This window comes from Anguilla rostrata, chromosome 3 (assembly GCF_018555375.3).
Source record: "Anguilla rostrata isolate EN2019 chromosome 3, ASM1855537v3, whole genome shotgun sequence".
NCBI lineage: Eukaryota > Metazoa > Chordata > Actinopteri > Anguilliformes > Anguillidae > Anguilla > Anguilla rostrata.
This window is the reverse complement of record NC_057935.1, coordinates 73255762-73271877: the sequence shown is the minus strand read 5'-3', so window position 1 is coordinate 73271877 and position 16116 is coordinate 73255762. Positions and strand designations below refer to the sequence as shown.

Here is a 16116-nt window from a genome sequence, read left to right as displayed (position 1 = left end):
AGTCAGTGCTGTCTTCTGATGCTCATCATGGGTCTTACCTGGGCTCGTCATGGTTTCATACTGCTTTATTCTATCCCGAACTTTTACTGTAGAAACAGGAAATATCACTGTGTGTGCTGAGTACAGTACAAATGCAAGGAGGCTCATAGGTGTATATCTGATCCTTCTTTATATCAAGGCCAGGACTGAATCACCATTTGTCCTAACTGTTCACACAATAATGTAAATGATGTATTTTTTCTCCACCATCACAGTTTGATAAATTCTAATTAAAAGTTTAGGATTTACACTAAATGTCAAAGGTAAGGACAAACCTGGTCTTTGTGATGGGGGGCAGTCAATATAGAGTCAGTCACTTGTTGGACATATAGGTAAAGTTTACATGATAAATTATCAGGTTAATCATGTAAAATATTTTACAGAGCAGAATTGGAGTCAATTCAGTCCACCCAAGAAATTTCAAATTTAATTCATGGCTTGAAAAATGTCCACAATGTTTTCTGGGTATTTTGTAATTTATTTCCTTTCCTGAACTGACTGAACTGCAGGGTAATTGATCCCAACCCTGAAACAGAGGCATTTCAGTACTGCTGTTTCATTATGAGACACGTTTCTGTTCAGCGCAGAGTTAATTCTGCCTTACCTGGAGTGTCCTCAGCGTTTTCAGGGTCTGCTGATAATAGCTGTTGTCTTTCTGTTTCAAAAGAAATGTTTCACACATTTAATTTATCTATTTGTACCAGCAGCATGCCTATTTCTGAAGATTACAGAAATGAATACATCTGATTTTAATACATTTTGTTATTGAGTATTGTATAGGCATAAACTAGTATTTATATATTTATCCATATTAAATTCAGACAAAGTAAACTACATGGCCAAAAGTTTATGGGCACCTTACATCCAACATCTCATCCAATTACGAGCATTAATATGCAGTTGGTCCACCCTTTGCTGCTATAACAACCTCCACTCTTCTGGGAAGGCTTTACACTATATGTTGGAGCATTGCACCAGGAATTTGCTTCCATTCAGCCAGAAGATTAGTGAGGTTGGGCACTGATTGGGCGATTTACGCCTGGCTCACAAGTGATCTCAAACATGTTGGATGGGGTTGAGACCAGGGCTCAGTGCAGGCCAGTCAAGTTCTTCCACATCATTCTTGACAAAACCAATTCTATATGGACCTCGCTGTGTGCCTGAGGGAATTGTCATGCTGAAACAGGAAAGGGTCTTCCCCAAAATATTGGGGAAGCACAGAATCATCTAGAACATCACTATGCAGTAGCATTAAGATTTGCCTTCACTGGAACTAAGGGGCCTGGCCCAATAATGAAAAGCAGCCCCAGACAGAAGGGTGTCCAGATACTTTAGGTCATATAGTGTATCTGAAGCAGTGATGTCATCACCTGCAGCTCTAAGGCCAGAGTGAATAACACTGTTCTACAGCTCACTATTTACTGCAGCTTCAGAGTCTCTTTCAGTATTTTGCACAATATAAAAATATGAAATATTATACATTACTATAATCATAGTAATCACCATAATTTAACTTACCCTCAGATTGAACGTCAGTGTCCATTTCATTTTGTCTCTCTGCAATATAAAATTATGAAATATTCAATATTCATTGTTCTTCACAGTAGTAGCATCATAGTCATCACCATCATTTCTACAGCTTACCTACAGATTGAGCTTCCATGACCTCTTCATTTTGTCTTTCTACAATGTAAAAATATGATTTTTATTATTAGTCATGGGTGTAGTAGCGCTAATGTATGAGCTTTCAGTCCCACAGTATTGGAGAGCTTGTGCTCATTTTATGGAGACAACAGGAGTGCAGCCCTACTGAATCCAGTCCTGAGTAACTGCTCCAGAAACAGCAGGATCTGCATATGGATGCGTTTATTAATATCATTTCATGTGTTATTTGAAAAGACTCTTACTTTTGTAGCATTTCTTGTAGTAAAATAAAAGCAATCCCACAATGATGAAGAGGAGGAGGAGGACAATGACTACAGAAATCAGGACAGAGGCGCTTCCTAAAAACAAAGAAAAACAGAGCATGTTAGAAAAATATAAAAGACAAAGCTCAACCATTTTGATCTCACTATTGAAACGTGCGTGTGTGAGTATATATGTGTGTGTATATATATATATATATATTTTTTCTGAGTTTAGATGATTTATTTAGTTCCCTGTGTTAATGAAATGGCAGTTCATTTGAAGTTGACGGGTTGCTCAGCAACAGCTGTCTCAGCTGACAGTGCTGGGGATGATTGGGGTCAGTAGTAATCAATGTGCCTCAGTCATGTTTCAGAGACTGTGGGGTAGATGGGGCAACTGAGCATTTAACCCCTAGTAGGACCCTGACAGTACCGTGAACAGGGCCTTTACCCAGTACTTTATGATGTAGACCAGAGGGTGAAATTTGGGTTGAAGTCCCATGAAATTCACAGGATCCACAGGACAGCACAGAAAATTCAGCAGAGGCTTGTAACCCCAGGAGAATGGCAGAATATGAAGAACTTTTTAATTAAGTGAGCAGGAAAAGAATAATTTCACACAGGCAAGACATAAAGGGTCAACTGCTTTGCAACTGGAACAGTTACCCAAACCTGTGAAATGAGCATTAGGGGTGGACTGTGGCAGCCAGGATGGCAGGCCTGTGCTCAGTCCCTACATCAGCTGAGTGGGCCTTACCTGGAGCAGGGAAGCAGCTCTTTACAGGAAAGTCTGTTCTGCTCTCACCCACAGGGTTGTGCAGCACACAGGTGTAGATTGCATCAGAGCTCTCTGCTGCCTCTATCTTCAGCTGGGACCCTGGCTGGGGCTCTATGGCAGGCCCCTCCCACCTGTACTGAGTGCTTGGTCTGTCGCCCCCAGAGCACAGCAGGGTTACTGAGGAGCCGTTCACTTGGCAGGTGACTGCTGGTTTACCTACAGCATCTACATGGAGAACAAAGGCTTGTGACCTCACAGCTAACTTTAGCATTGTCTTTCATGGATTAACACACCTGACCCACATGATGGATTGATATAAAGCGCTTTTTTACTGAAACACTAGGGTATGACTGTAGGGTCTCACATGCTATTCACTCCCATATCCTTGTGGTTACAGACCAACTTCCCTTCCCCTACCACACCTGCACACACATCCCATACAGATGCGTTGTTTCTCTGGGATGGACCAACTTGTTAGACAAGTTACAGGTGTGTGAGATGAACCTGTGTGACTCACAGAGAGCAGGTTACAGGTGTGTGAGGTGACCTGTGTGACTCTCAGAGAGCAGGTTACAGGTGTGTGAGATGAACCTGTGTGACTCACAGAGAGCAGGTTTCAGGTGTGTGAGGTGACCTGTGTGACTCTCAGAGAGCAGGTTACAGGTGTGTGAGGTGACCTGTGTGACTCACAGAGAGCAGATGCACAGACTTTCAGTGATCAACAAAATGGTTTACGGTGTATTTCTGCAGCAACTGCATAATTTTTTTCAGAACATATGGCTAGATCTCTGTGATGAAAACCCACATTAGGCTCTTTCAGCAGGAGCTTGATGACTTTAACTGGGTTGGGTTCACAACCAGAGGAAAGAGTTCACTTAAAGATGTTTAGCATAGGTTCACTCAATACTGGTAGGAGTTCCTTTAGTAATGTGGTCAGTCGGTCACGGATCCAAAAGTTGGGTCATTCAGTAAAAGCAAACTCACCAAACACTTTTACCGTCTGATGATGGTACACCAGATTTCCCTTGATCTGCAGCTCACCAACATACTCCCCACTGTCAGCCTCTGTGAGATGTGTGAGGGTCAGGGCTCCTGTTGTGAGGTCCAGGATCGTCCGTCCTTTAAACTGCCTGTATTCAACCACTTCCTTCTGGTCAAATTCAACTACCTTATGAAGATTCCGCTTCCACAAAATTTCCTCCAGGGGACCCTGAACATTAGGCTGTAGTGTGAAGTTCCCATTAGACTGGACAATGATCTCAGACGTGGCATCACCTGCAAGAGAGTATATTAATACAAATCATGAGCAATTTTGCTTTTTTAAAGACATTAGAAACACATGTATGCTCTCTACAGAATCTGTTTATGAGCTAATCTGAGGTTAGCTGGTATGCAGGTAGGTGGATTGAGAGACTGAAACTTGGTGGCTGGTTTGTTATCAGATATGTTCCTTTGCTGGCACTAGTCCAGGACACCTGGCAAATATAACTACTTGACAAACTCATTCATTAAATTTTACACTACATTTGAGAGGGTGGATCCACATTTAAAATGTGATTATGAAACATCTGTTCATTTTACAACCAGATAATACTTCTCAAATCTTTGAAAAACAGAATTACCCTAAGTCGGTTGAAATGTGTTACACACACCTGCAAACACTCAGCTTCTCTAGTTTAAAGTTGACTCCTTCTGATTCTGCACGCGCTATTCCAAAGCAATGCTGCCTGTATTTTCCCACATTTTTTTAAGGACTTGTCTCTGAGTTTTCTCCTCTTACATATCATCTCGTGTTTAGTTTTTAAATGTTGTGCCACATCAAAGACACAAATCTATAAAAGTCCAAGTGTATATAAAATCAATCGCATCACTTTAATCAGTGGCTCACTGACAGATCTCCCCTTGCACTCTTCTCCACTGAAGCAGCAGAGCTGGGGAGAGCCTAATTTTCGACACTTGAAGCATTCCTGCCTGTATCCCTTGAAGAGTTTTTTAAAGTTGTAATGTTCTCCAAATCCTCAAGTTGTTTTTTGGATCTGTTTCGTCTGGTTGTGAACCCAGCCCAGTTAAAATTACTGTCATCAAGCTCCAGCTGAAAAGGCCTAATGTTGACATTGTAGCCAGGGGTTAAATTAGGGGTGGATGTGGGTGGACAGTGTCCACCCGCCTTTGGTAAATAAATAAATCATTTTGACAGGATGTTTTACAAATAACTATGGCAATCCAATCCATTTTTCGTATGGTCCAGTCCATGTGTTCCCTCTAGCCAGTTACTCGTTCAACCAATCAAAAATCCGAAGAAAAAAACTCAGGAGGAACAGTCGTTCATATAGACAGGCACAGAAAGAAAAATATTGTTGACTGTCTTGTAATTTCATTAACATGTAATTTCATCTATGCAACATTTTAAAGAGAGATGAATAAACAGCCCCCATGAACGCTGGCTATTATTAACGGCAACTTTGCTTGAACCGTGTTAGCTTTCAGAATAACCAGCAAAAACAAAACCTGCACTTCAATTTTGTTTACAACCTACGCATTGCAGATATTTGCCATGAATTTGAGTGCGGAGAAAGAAGTGCATGTAGCTATCCACAAATGTTGATTAAAAATGTATACAATTTCGTACTGCAAATGAAAATAAATGTAGGCTATAAAAAAGAAAGATGGATAAGGGAGGACAAAAGAGGAGGATGGCTGACTATTTTCGTGGGTAAAAATTCTCAGCATTAATGACACTCAATAAACTTGAAATATTTTATGTAAAAGCTTGCATCAATAGTATACATTCAGCAACTAGACATCTCGTTGAGTTGTAGTAGAATCAGGTTGTGGCAAATTAGGGTTGAAATGAAAACCTAGAGGACGACACATAAAATACCTGGGAGACAGATTTCAGTTTATTCATGTTAGAGATAAATCCTCAGACCGCTGTAGGGTCAAATGAAGGGTCCTGTCCTTAGGCCTTTCTTGATTTCCCTTTGCATTCTACCTCTGGGAAATATCCTCCATAAACACAGCATACATCGTTATTTGAATGCAGTCGTTCATGTGAAAACAGGCATGGTACCCCACCTGGCCACCATCTTTCTCCTCCTTAATCCAGACAAAACTGATATATAAGGACCAATAATAATCCTATTATATGCTCATGCATTTGTTTCTTCCAGGCTAGATTATTGCAATGTGCTGTTATCTGGCTATGCACTACTCCCCTCAACTCACAGCAGCCAGAATCTTGACCAGAGCTAGGGGATCAGAACACATTACCCCAGTCCTTGCATCCTTTCTTTGGCAACCTATCAAATTCTGAGTTGATTTTAAAGTACTGCTTCTGACTTACAAATCACTTTGTGGTCCCACCCTGCTCATACCTTTCCAACCTGCTCACACCTTATGTTCCCACACAAATTCTACATTCCCAAGATTCAGGACATCTTGTCCCCAAAATTTAAAAAAAAACTAACAAACAGTAGGTGGTGGAGCATTTCATACAGAGCCCCTCTGCTGAGGAACAGTCTGGCGGTCATTGTCAGGGAAGTAGAGTCAGTCTGCACTTTTAAAACGAGGCTTAAAACTCACCTCTCCCTCTTCCATTTTAAAAAAATAAAATCTGTGCAATCCTGTGGTTTTGCAAGCCTAGTTGACGGACACCAACAGCCTATAGGCGCAGAGAGCGTATCTGCACATCCGTCCTGTCTACATGCATAATTCTAAGTGTAACATAGGTGATATAAAAAAAGTGTCATCGACGTCTTTCACGCCCATACATTTTACTGGAATCTGTCACAACCCGATTTTCTATGATGGCTTTGTCCTGACAAACATTAACTAACGGAGAAGTTCATGATATCGGATATCCCATTATATTAGGGTGATTTGATTTCGGCTTTTATTTAACAAAGGGGATTATCAAAGTGAACTACGAGATTACGAGGTTGAGTTCTGTTAGCAGAGCGAGGATATATAAAAATCAGGTAAAAGGTAAATTCCGTAAAGATATTACAATTTTTTAACGCAGAGTGGAATAGCCCGCCAGGCCACATAGTAGAAGCAGAAACTCCGGGAATTTTCAAGACTAGGCTTGATACGGTGTTAGATACTATCTCGCCTGTAGATAATCAGAGCCCTAGGTACAATTTACTTACGAAAATTCCGTATTTTTTTTATTATTATTTTTTGCCTGAATGGCCTATTCTCGTCATTGAGTTTTGTTATGATCTCACTATATTTTGACAAAATGTATAGTATGTCGTCTACATGGTCTATGGTATGTCTCTGAAAATATGTTCACTCTCTGAGTAGCGTGCACCAGTATATTACATCTAAAAAAGAAAGAAAGGGAAAAAACGAATTCACAGCCAGAAAATTCCTGGGTAACGTCGGAAACTCGGCGAAACCGTCAAATACAAAACGGGTAGGGTCGTTCGTTTACAGCACGGCTATTTTAGCCAACTGCATATTAATCTGACATATTAGCCAGATAGGTAGCTAAACATGCAACCTCTGAAAAAGGTTCTGACTTGTAAATCGCACAGAACGAATAATTACCGAAGTGATTTAGGACAACAGCTCTTACCGAATTTGAAGTTCGCGAAGATAAATAACGCCGTAGTGATTCTGACATGCCTGTGTGTCATTGCTCGCCTTCACACTGGACTCGATTATTATGGCCACGTATCTCCGGAGAAGCACTGTGAAAGTGAAAGTAAAATCATATTTGATGTGAATCGGCCGTGCCCTTAGCTGTTGGTATGTTAATCAATATCAGAAGAATCCAAACAATATCTGCTGCAAGCACAATACTTCCCTGCTGAAAATTCAATTTTAAACCAGTATAGCTGGCCAAGCTGGTTTAAACTGGCCGACCAACTGTTCTCCAGCTGACTAGCCTATATAGTCACCAGCCTATATAGTCCACCAGTTTGACCACCAGTTTACTCTACCATCTTAATCCTTGTGTAGTCTTAACATTCTGTATGCTCCCCTTGTCCTAAGGGTCAAAAATGACCGCCTTCACTAAACCCCTAAAATAAAGCAGCTTAATTGAATTTTAAATCCCAAATCTATTTTGCATGAAGAAACAACCTGTCAATTCATCACAAACTTTGTGAATATCTGGGGTTTCCCCTCTTCACAGTGCAGAAAGACTGCATTTAATCAGTGGACACCACTCATTTTTATTACAACACACCTGTCACAATTGTTTTCTTTATTAAAGTAAATGTTTATTATTATTATTATTATTATTATTATTATTATTATTATTATTGCTAAAGGTACTGCATATGTGTAAACATTATTTTTTTAGCATGAGATAGCACTTGTATAGCCTAAGAAAGTAGCAGATATTTGCAGAAAGTAGTTTTGAATGCATTTTATTGAAGGGAAACAATAACAGTCTTGACCTTTTTTGGCAACATAGTGATATACTCTTATATACTGTACAATGAGGAATTCAACTACAAAATACTAGTCTTCTCCCATTTTAACCATTAACCCCCCCCAAACAAGGTGCATAAACAACAACAATATATACGAATAAAATAAGATAATAGATACAAAACAAAAAGAACATAAATCAATCAAGTGTAATTAGCACGTGTAGGGCAGTATGCAAGTGTGTGAGCATGGCCTTTGCAGATGCACTGTACATAGCATAGCTCACAGAGGCAGTTTAGTGTACATAGCACAGCTCACAGAGGCAGTCTGGTGTGCATAGCACAGCTCATAGAGGCAGTCTAGTGTACATAGCATAGCTCACAGAGGCAGTTTAGTGTACATAGCACAGCTCATAGAGGCAGTCTGGTGTGCATAGCTCACAGAGGCAGTTTAGTGTACATAGCACAGCTCATAGAGGCAGTCTGGTGTGCATAGCTCATAGAGGCAGTTTAGTGTACATAGCATTAGTCATAGAGGCAGTCTAATTTGGCTAGTATTGTACCTTACTGAACCTGTGTTTAGCAGCTGTCTATGACCATGAAATGCACTTTTTGTACATCGCTTTGGATGAAAGCGTCTGCCAAATAAATGTAATGTAATGCAATGTACATAGCATAGCTCATAGAGGCAGTTTAGTGTATATAGCATAGATCACAGAGGCAGTCTAGTGTACATAGCGTAGCTCATAGAGGCAGTGCAGTGTATATAGCATAGCTCATAGAGGCAGTCTAGTGTACATGTGGGCTTCAGTATATAAAATTGACATGGACCACACTGGTACACATCACGCACTATAATCTACAGATCATGAAAGAGAAATGAGAAGGATTAGCACTGAAACACCTCCATAGCTGGCCAAAAGGAATTAAATACAGAACAGGGGCCTCATTTATAAAATGTACTTACGATCAATTTTGATCTTAAGTGGACTTACGCAGAAAACCACATATAAGTAGTTATTTGTAAAACCTTACTTTGACGTGGAAATGATATTATCCCTACACAACGTCTAGACTTGAGTGGTAAGTGGTTTTCCTGCTGGTTATGTAGGGGTATTGCAGTTTGGGACAAATACGAGTCCAAGCCAGTGGGGAACTTTGCATTAGCTTTATGAAAAATTTGATAGGAATTATCAATTAAAGGTGTGAGGAATTCATTGGCTGATACAATGTGTTTTGAATTAAAAACAGGATGCAATGTTCTATAAATAGTTTGTCAAATTAGAAAAAAGTAACCATGGCTGTTCTTGCGTTATTGGAAATCATTGTAAACCATGCTTTTAGAAGGGAGAGAGTTTTCAGAGGCTGGAATTACTTTTTTGCGCATGACGATCTTCCAGAAAGTTTGCTTTTCTCTTTTGGTCCATGGTTATTCCTGACTAAACCCTCATTTGTGCTAGCATTATATAAGGGGAAATCGCTGATTGTAAGGCACGTTGAGGTGCTGTCAATTTTAAGTTAATTTGAGATTTATAGATCACGTATGCGTAAGTTACAAGTGGGCTTCTTAGAACCTGCATACGCAAGGTTTTTTATGCTCAGTATCTTTTATGAATCAAACGTAAGCACACCATCGCAAATGATCTTAAGACTAAGTTCAAGTATAAATCTAAGAACATTTTTATAAATGAGGCCCCAGTTCATTAAATGATCTCCTGTGTTCTCAGGCTTAGGAGCTGCTTTTCCTGTGTCTGCAATCTTTTCATCCATTACATTACATTACATTACAGGCATTTAGCAGACGCTCTTATCCAGAGCGACTTACACAACTTTTTACATAGCATTTTACATTGTATCCATTTATACAGCTGGATATATATACTGAAGCAATGCAGGTTAAGTACCTTGCTCAAGGGTACAACGGCAGTGTCCTTACCCGGGAATCGAACCGGCGACCTTTCGGTTACAAGCCCAGTTCCTTACCCACTGTGCCACACTCCGTCCTAGGTCATCATCCTGTGTCATATGACTCATTGCCCTGCTCTCCTGTGTCTCTCCCTCCTGTGTGCTCTGGGACAGTCCTGCTCAAGGGTTTAAGGGTGTTTTAGGGGCTGTAGGGGGTGCAGGGTTTTTTAGGGACTGTAGGGGGTGTAGGGGGTTTCGGGGGCTTTACTGGGGGGGACTTCACCCCTCTGTTCTGTGAATCCTTCCTCTCCTCTCTCTTCTTCTCTTCCTCTGCCTCAGAGGTGCTGTTGGGCTCCGGATTTGGGCCTGATGTTGGGCTTTCCTCTGCACAGCAGGACCCCTCACTCGCCCCAGTGTGAGGGGGGGAACGGGCCGTGGTGTCTGGGAGTCCCTGGGCTGGATCAGCTGTGCTTAATGGCTCAGTGGACGGGACACTTAGATTTTCCTCTGCTGATGTGGGGTCTACATCCTGATCTGAATCTGGTTTTGGGACACTTTCGTCCCCTCCCCCTCCTGCCTCACTACACTGGGGTGCCCTCCCATCGGTGTCTGAACGCCCATGTCTGAATATCCTCCTCTTCCTCTGGGCTGCTGGGGAGCTCCTGGGCTGGATCTGCTGTTGGGTTCTCAGCTCCTCCCCCTCCTGCCCCACTGGGCTGAGCTCCGCCCCCATCACTACCTCCATCCTGCCCCTCCCCCTCCTCTCTCTGCCTCTGGGCTCCTGCTCTCTGATTGGCTCCAGTCTCATCAGTAGATTCTGCTGCTGCTGCTGCTCTTCCTGTTTCCGCTTCCTGGTCCTGACTCTGTATTGGAGCTGGTGCTGTTTTGGGTGGAGCAGCAAGTGGAGACTCAGGAGCGCTGAACGGGACAGTGCCAGAGGAGGGGTGTTTAGAGTTCCCCCCCTCAGTCTCCACTCCTTTCTCTTCAGAATCTTCACCCTGATTTAGTGATTCTGTGGAAAAATGAAATATAATATTGAACCTGATGTAAAGCAGGTGACTGACTGGCAGGTTACCTGCTGTTTCTCTGTACTTACCTGTCTGACTCTCCTCCTGTGAAATTCCAGCACTCCCATCAGTCCCTTTGTGCTGCTCAGTCAGTGCTGTCTTCTGATGCTCATCATGGGTCTTACCTGGATTCGGCATGTCTTTATCTAGCTCTGCGCTTTCCTGGACACTAACTGCAGAAACAGAGGAAATATGGCTGTGTGCGCTGAGTACAGTACAAATGCAAGGAGGCTCACAGGTGAATATCTGATCCTGCTTTACATCAAGGCCAGGATTTAATCCCCATTCATCCTAACTGCTCACACAGAATAATTCAAGGGATATTTAAAAAAAAATCTTAACCAATACAGTTTAATAAATTCAAAATATTCACCCTGAATTAATCTTTCTATGGAGAAATGAAATAGATCTACCTAAATAAATATACCTGTGAATGTATCTGAGCAGCAAGTGCACCTGCACACAAGAGAATGAGCAGGAACAGCAGCCTGAGTCTCTCACTGAGAAGGTTACCTGCTGCTTCTCTGTACTTACCTGTCTGACTCTCCTGTGAAATTCCAGCACACTCATTAGGTGTTTTGTGGGCTGCTCCCCCATCGGTGTCTGGACCCCATCTCAGAATATTCTCCTCTTCCTCTGAGCTGCTGGGGAGCTCCTGGGCTGGATCTTCTGTTGGGTTCTCAGCTCCTCCCCCTCCTGCCCCACTGGGCTGAGCCCCGCCCCCATCACTACCTCCATCCTGCCCCTCCCCCTCCTCTCTCTGCCTGTGGGCTCCTGCTCTCTGATTGGCTGCAGTCTCATAAGTAGATTCTGCTGCTGCTGCTGTTTCTGTTTCCTCTTCCTGGTCCTGATTCTGTACTGGAGCTGGTGCTGGATGGGGGGGAGATATCAGGGAATGGGGAGGAGAGGGGCTGGATTCTGGAGGGCTAGTTGTCTCCTCTGCACTTCCTGTTTTGGGTGGAGCAGCAGGTGGAGACTCAGGAGCGCTGAACGGGACAGTGCCAGAGGAGGGGTGTTTAGAGTTCCCCCCCTCAGTCTCCACTCCTCTCTCTTCAGAATCTTCACCCTGATTTAGTGATTCTGTGCAGAAATGAAATAAAATATTAAACCTGAAGTAAAGCAGGTGACTGACTGACAGGTTACCTGCTGCTTCTCTGTACTTACCTGTCTGACTGTCCTCCTGTGAAATTCCAGCACTCCCATCAGTCCCTTTGTGCTGCTCAGTCAGTGCTGTCTTCTGATGCTCATCATGGGTCTTACCTGGGCTCCACCAGCCTGCAACCTGCTTTGCTGCAGAAACCGAGGAAATAACGTACATTTTCTGTACCTATAGGGTACCACCCCAATGATATGTTTGTACCTTTTTAGACACTTTTCAGAACCCTTCTTTCTGATAGTGTACATTATTTATTGCTGTCGTCTATTCCTGCTCAAATACATTCTGTACTCAGTGTACTGTTCCCATATTCTCACCATGTTCTCCTGCTCTCTCATTCTCTCTCTCTCTGTCTGTCACACACACACACACACACACACACACACACACACACACAGCGACTGAGCAACAACTGCACCTGCATATAGCAGAATCACCAGGAACAGCTGTCTGAGTCTCTACTCTCTGTCAGATGTGTGTTCTGATGCTCATCACAGGTCTTACCTGTGTCCAGCCAGCCACCAGACTGTGTTGCATCAGCCACAGCACTTCCTGTAGAAACAGAGGAAATAAGGTTGTGTGTGCTGAGTACAATACTTATGCAAGGAGGCTCACAGGTGAATATCTGATCCTGCTTTACATAAAGGTCAGGATTCAATCCCCATGTTTCCTCACTGTTCACACACAATAATGCATGTAATGCAGTTATATTTGGTCTTCACCTTCGCAATTTGGCAAATTCAAAGTAAAAGTTTAGCAATGTATACTTAAATTCTGACCCAAAGTGAAGGCTTTTGTGAATGGGGGTAGAAAATGTATAGTTATTCATTTGTTGGACATTTACAAAAGATTTATATGATAAATTATCTGGTTAATCATCTAAAATACTTAACGGTCAACAGTTAAGGGTCAAGCCGACTCAAAAATGTTCATGGCTTGGAAAATGTCCACAATGTTTTATGGGTATTTTGCAATTTATTTCCTTTCCTGAACTGACTGAACTGCAGGGTAATTGATCCCAACCCTGAAACAGAGGCATTTCAGTACTGCTGTTTCATTATGAGACACGTTTCTGTTCAGTGCAGAGTTAATTCTGCCTTACCTGGAGTTTCCTCAACGTTTTCAGGGTCTGCTGGTAATAGCTGTTGTCTTTCTATTTCAAAAGAAATGTTTCACAGATTTAATTTATCTAGTTTTACCAGCAGCACGCCTACTTCTGAAGATTACAGAAATGAATACATCTGATTTTAATACATTTTATTATTGAGTATTGTATAGGCATAAACTAGGATTTATATTTATCCATATTAAATTCAGACAAAGTAACCTACATGGCCAAAAGTTTATGGACACCTTACATCCAACATCTCATCCAAAATTACGAGCATTAATATGCAGTTGGTTTGCTGCTATAACAACCTCCACTCTTCTGGGAAGGCTTTACACTATATGTTGGAGCATTGCACCAGGAATTTGCTTCCATTCAGCCAGAAGAGGATTAGTGAAGTTAGACACTGATTGGGCGAGTACGCCTGGCTCACAATTGGCTTTCCAAGTGATCCCAAAGATGTTGGATGCAGCAGACGTCATGGCAGAGTGAATAACACTGTTCTACAGCTCACTATTTACTGCAGCTTCAGAGTCTCTTTCAGTATTTTGCACAAATATAAAAATATGAAATATTATACATTACTATAATCATAATAATCACCATAATTTAACTTACCCTCAGATTGAACGTCAGTGTCCATTTCATTTTGTCTCTCTGCAATATAAAATTATGAAATATTCAATATTCATTGTTCTTCACAGTAGTAGCATCATAGTCATCACCATCATTTCTACAGCTTACCTACAGATTGAGCTTCCATGACCTCTTCATTTTGTCTTTCTACAATGTAAAAATATAATTTTTATTATTATTAGTCCTGGGTGTAGTAGCGCTAATGTATGAGCTTGTGCTCATTTTATGGAGACAACAGGAGTGCAGCCCTACTGATTCCAGTCCTGAGTAACTGCTCCAGAAACAGCAGGATCTGCATATGGATGCGTTTATTAATATCATTTAAAGGGTTATTTGAAAAGACTCTTACTTTTGTAGCATTTCTTGTAGTAAAATAAAAGCAATCCCACAATGATGAAGAGGAAGAGAAGGACAATGACTACAGAAATAGTGACAGAGGCGCTTCCTAAAAACATAAAGAAAAACAGAACGTTAGAAAAATATAAAAGACAAAGCTCAACCATTTTGATCTGATTATTGAAAGATGTATATAAATATATTTTTGTGTGTATGTATTCTGACTTTAGAAGATGATTTATTTAGTTCCCTGTGTTAATGAAATTGTAGTTAATTTGAAGTTGACTGGTTGCTCAGCAACAGCTGTCTCAGCTGACAGTGCTGGGGATGATTGGGGTCAGTAGTAATCAATGTGTCCCAGTCATGTTTCAGAGACTGTTGGGTAGATGGGGCAACTGAGCATTTAACCCCTAGTAGGACCCTGACAGTAACATAAACAGGGTCTTTACCCAGTACTCTGTGATGTAGACCAGAGGGTGAAATTTGGGTGGAAGTCCCATGGAATTCACAGGATAGCAAAGAAAATTAAACCCCAGGAGAACAGCAGAACATGAACAAATTGTAAATTAAGCAAGAGGGGAAAAAAATGAAGTGTGCTTAACTCAAGTTAAAAACTCTGGTTAAAATCCTTAGACTACAGACCTGCATTGCAGCTGGAACAGCTATCCAAACCTGTGAAATGAGCATTAGGGTGGACTACATAGCAGCTGGAACAGCTACCCAAACCTGTGAAATGAGCATTAGGGGTGGACTGTGGCAGCCAGGATGGCAGGCCAGTGCTCAGTCCCTACATCAGCTGAGTGGGCCTTACCTGGAGCAGGGAAGCAGCTCTTTACAGGAAAGTCTGTTCTGCTCTCACCCACAGGGTTGTGCAGCACACAGGTGTAGACTGCATCAGAGCTCTCTGCTGCCTCTATCTTCAGCTGGGACCCTGGCTGGGGCTCTATGGCAGGCCCCTCCCACCTGTACTGAGTGCTTGGTCTGTCGCCCCCAGAGCACAGCAGGGTTACTGAGGAGCCGTTCACTTGGCAGGTGACTGCTAGTTTACCGACAGCATCTACATGGAGAACAAAGGCTTGTGACCTCACAGCTAACTTTAGCATTGTCTTTCATGGATTAACACACCTGACCCATTACATTACAGGCATTTGGCAGACGCTCTTATCCAGAGCGACGTACAACAAAGTGTATAACTATAACCAGGAACAAGTATGACGAAACCCCTAGAGAGAAGTACCGGTCCAAGTGCAGGGAACAACCGCATAGTTCAACTTGGACCCTGATGGTTAAACTGATTAACACTAACAACGAGAACGGCAACAACGCAATCTATGGAAAAAAATACAAGTAATCGTTAAGACAGTTAATGCACCTAAGTCACCTACGAAACAGCTGCCTAGTTACAACCCTAAGCTTGGTCATTTACAGGGGGGGAAGGGAGGGATGGGGAGAGGTGCAGCCTGAAGAGGTGAGTCTTCAGTCGTCGTTTGAAATGGGTCAGCGTCTCAGCTGTTCTGACCTCCACAGGGAGGTCATTCCACCATCGTGGGGCCAGAACAGACAGGAGATGTGTTCTGGAAGTGCAGGTGCGAAGAGGGGGAGGTGCTAGGCGTCCTGAGGTAGCAGAACGGAGGGATCTGGCTGGCATGTAGGGTTTGAATATCTTGTGGAGGTATGCTGGGGCTGATCCCTTGACTGCCTGGTATGCTAGGACCAATGTTTTAAATTTGATGCAAGCTATAACAGGCAGCCAGTGGAGGGTAGTGAGCAGGGGAGTTACGTGGGAGTGTCTGGGGAGGTTGA

At 42.3% G+C, this 16116-nt stretch overlaps 1 protein-coding gene and 2 long non-coding RNA genes across 4 annotated transcripts in view; 2 read left to right on the top strand and 1 right to left on the bottom strand.

Annotated features, from left to right (window-relative positions):
* Window positions 1-15346, top strand: part of LOC135251899 (uncharacterized) — a 28199-nt gene extending 12853 nt beyond the window's left edge. The window contains exon 3 of one of the 2 annotated variants that reach the window (XR_010329225.1): window positions 15179-15346. This is a non-coding gene — a long non-coding RNA (uncharacterized LOC135251899). Of the gene's footprint in view, window positions 1-2757; window positions 3165-15178 lie in introns of those variants that run through there. The other variant, XR_010329223.1, reaches the window with a different exon arrangement.
* Window positions 1-16116, bottom strand: part of LOC135251895 (protein PRRC2A-like) — a 150371-nt gene that overhangs the window by 1076 nt on the left and 133179 nt on the right. The window contains exons 23-26 of the mRNA XM_064329759.1: window positions 12738-12785; window positions 12242-12367; window positions 11612-12157; window positions 11107-11250 (exon numbers count right to left, since the gene is read on the bottom strand). Coding sequence (XP_064185829.1) covers window positions 11107-11250; window positions 11612-12157; window positions 12242-12367; window positions 12738-12785 — 864 coding nt within the window. The remainder of the gene's footprint in view (window positions 1-11106; window positions 11251-11611; window positions 12158-12241; window positions 12368-12737; window positions 12786-16116) is intronic.
* LOC135251902 (uncharacterized) lies at window positions 10516-11026 on the top strand. The gene is made up of 3 exons (XR_010329229.1): window positions 10516-10601; window positions 10732-10911; window positions 10948-11026. It is a non-coding gene; the product is annotated as an uncharacterized LOC135251902 (long non-coding RNA).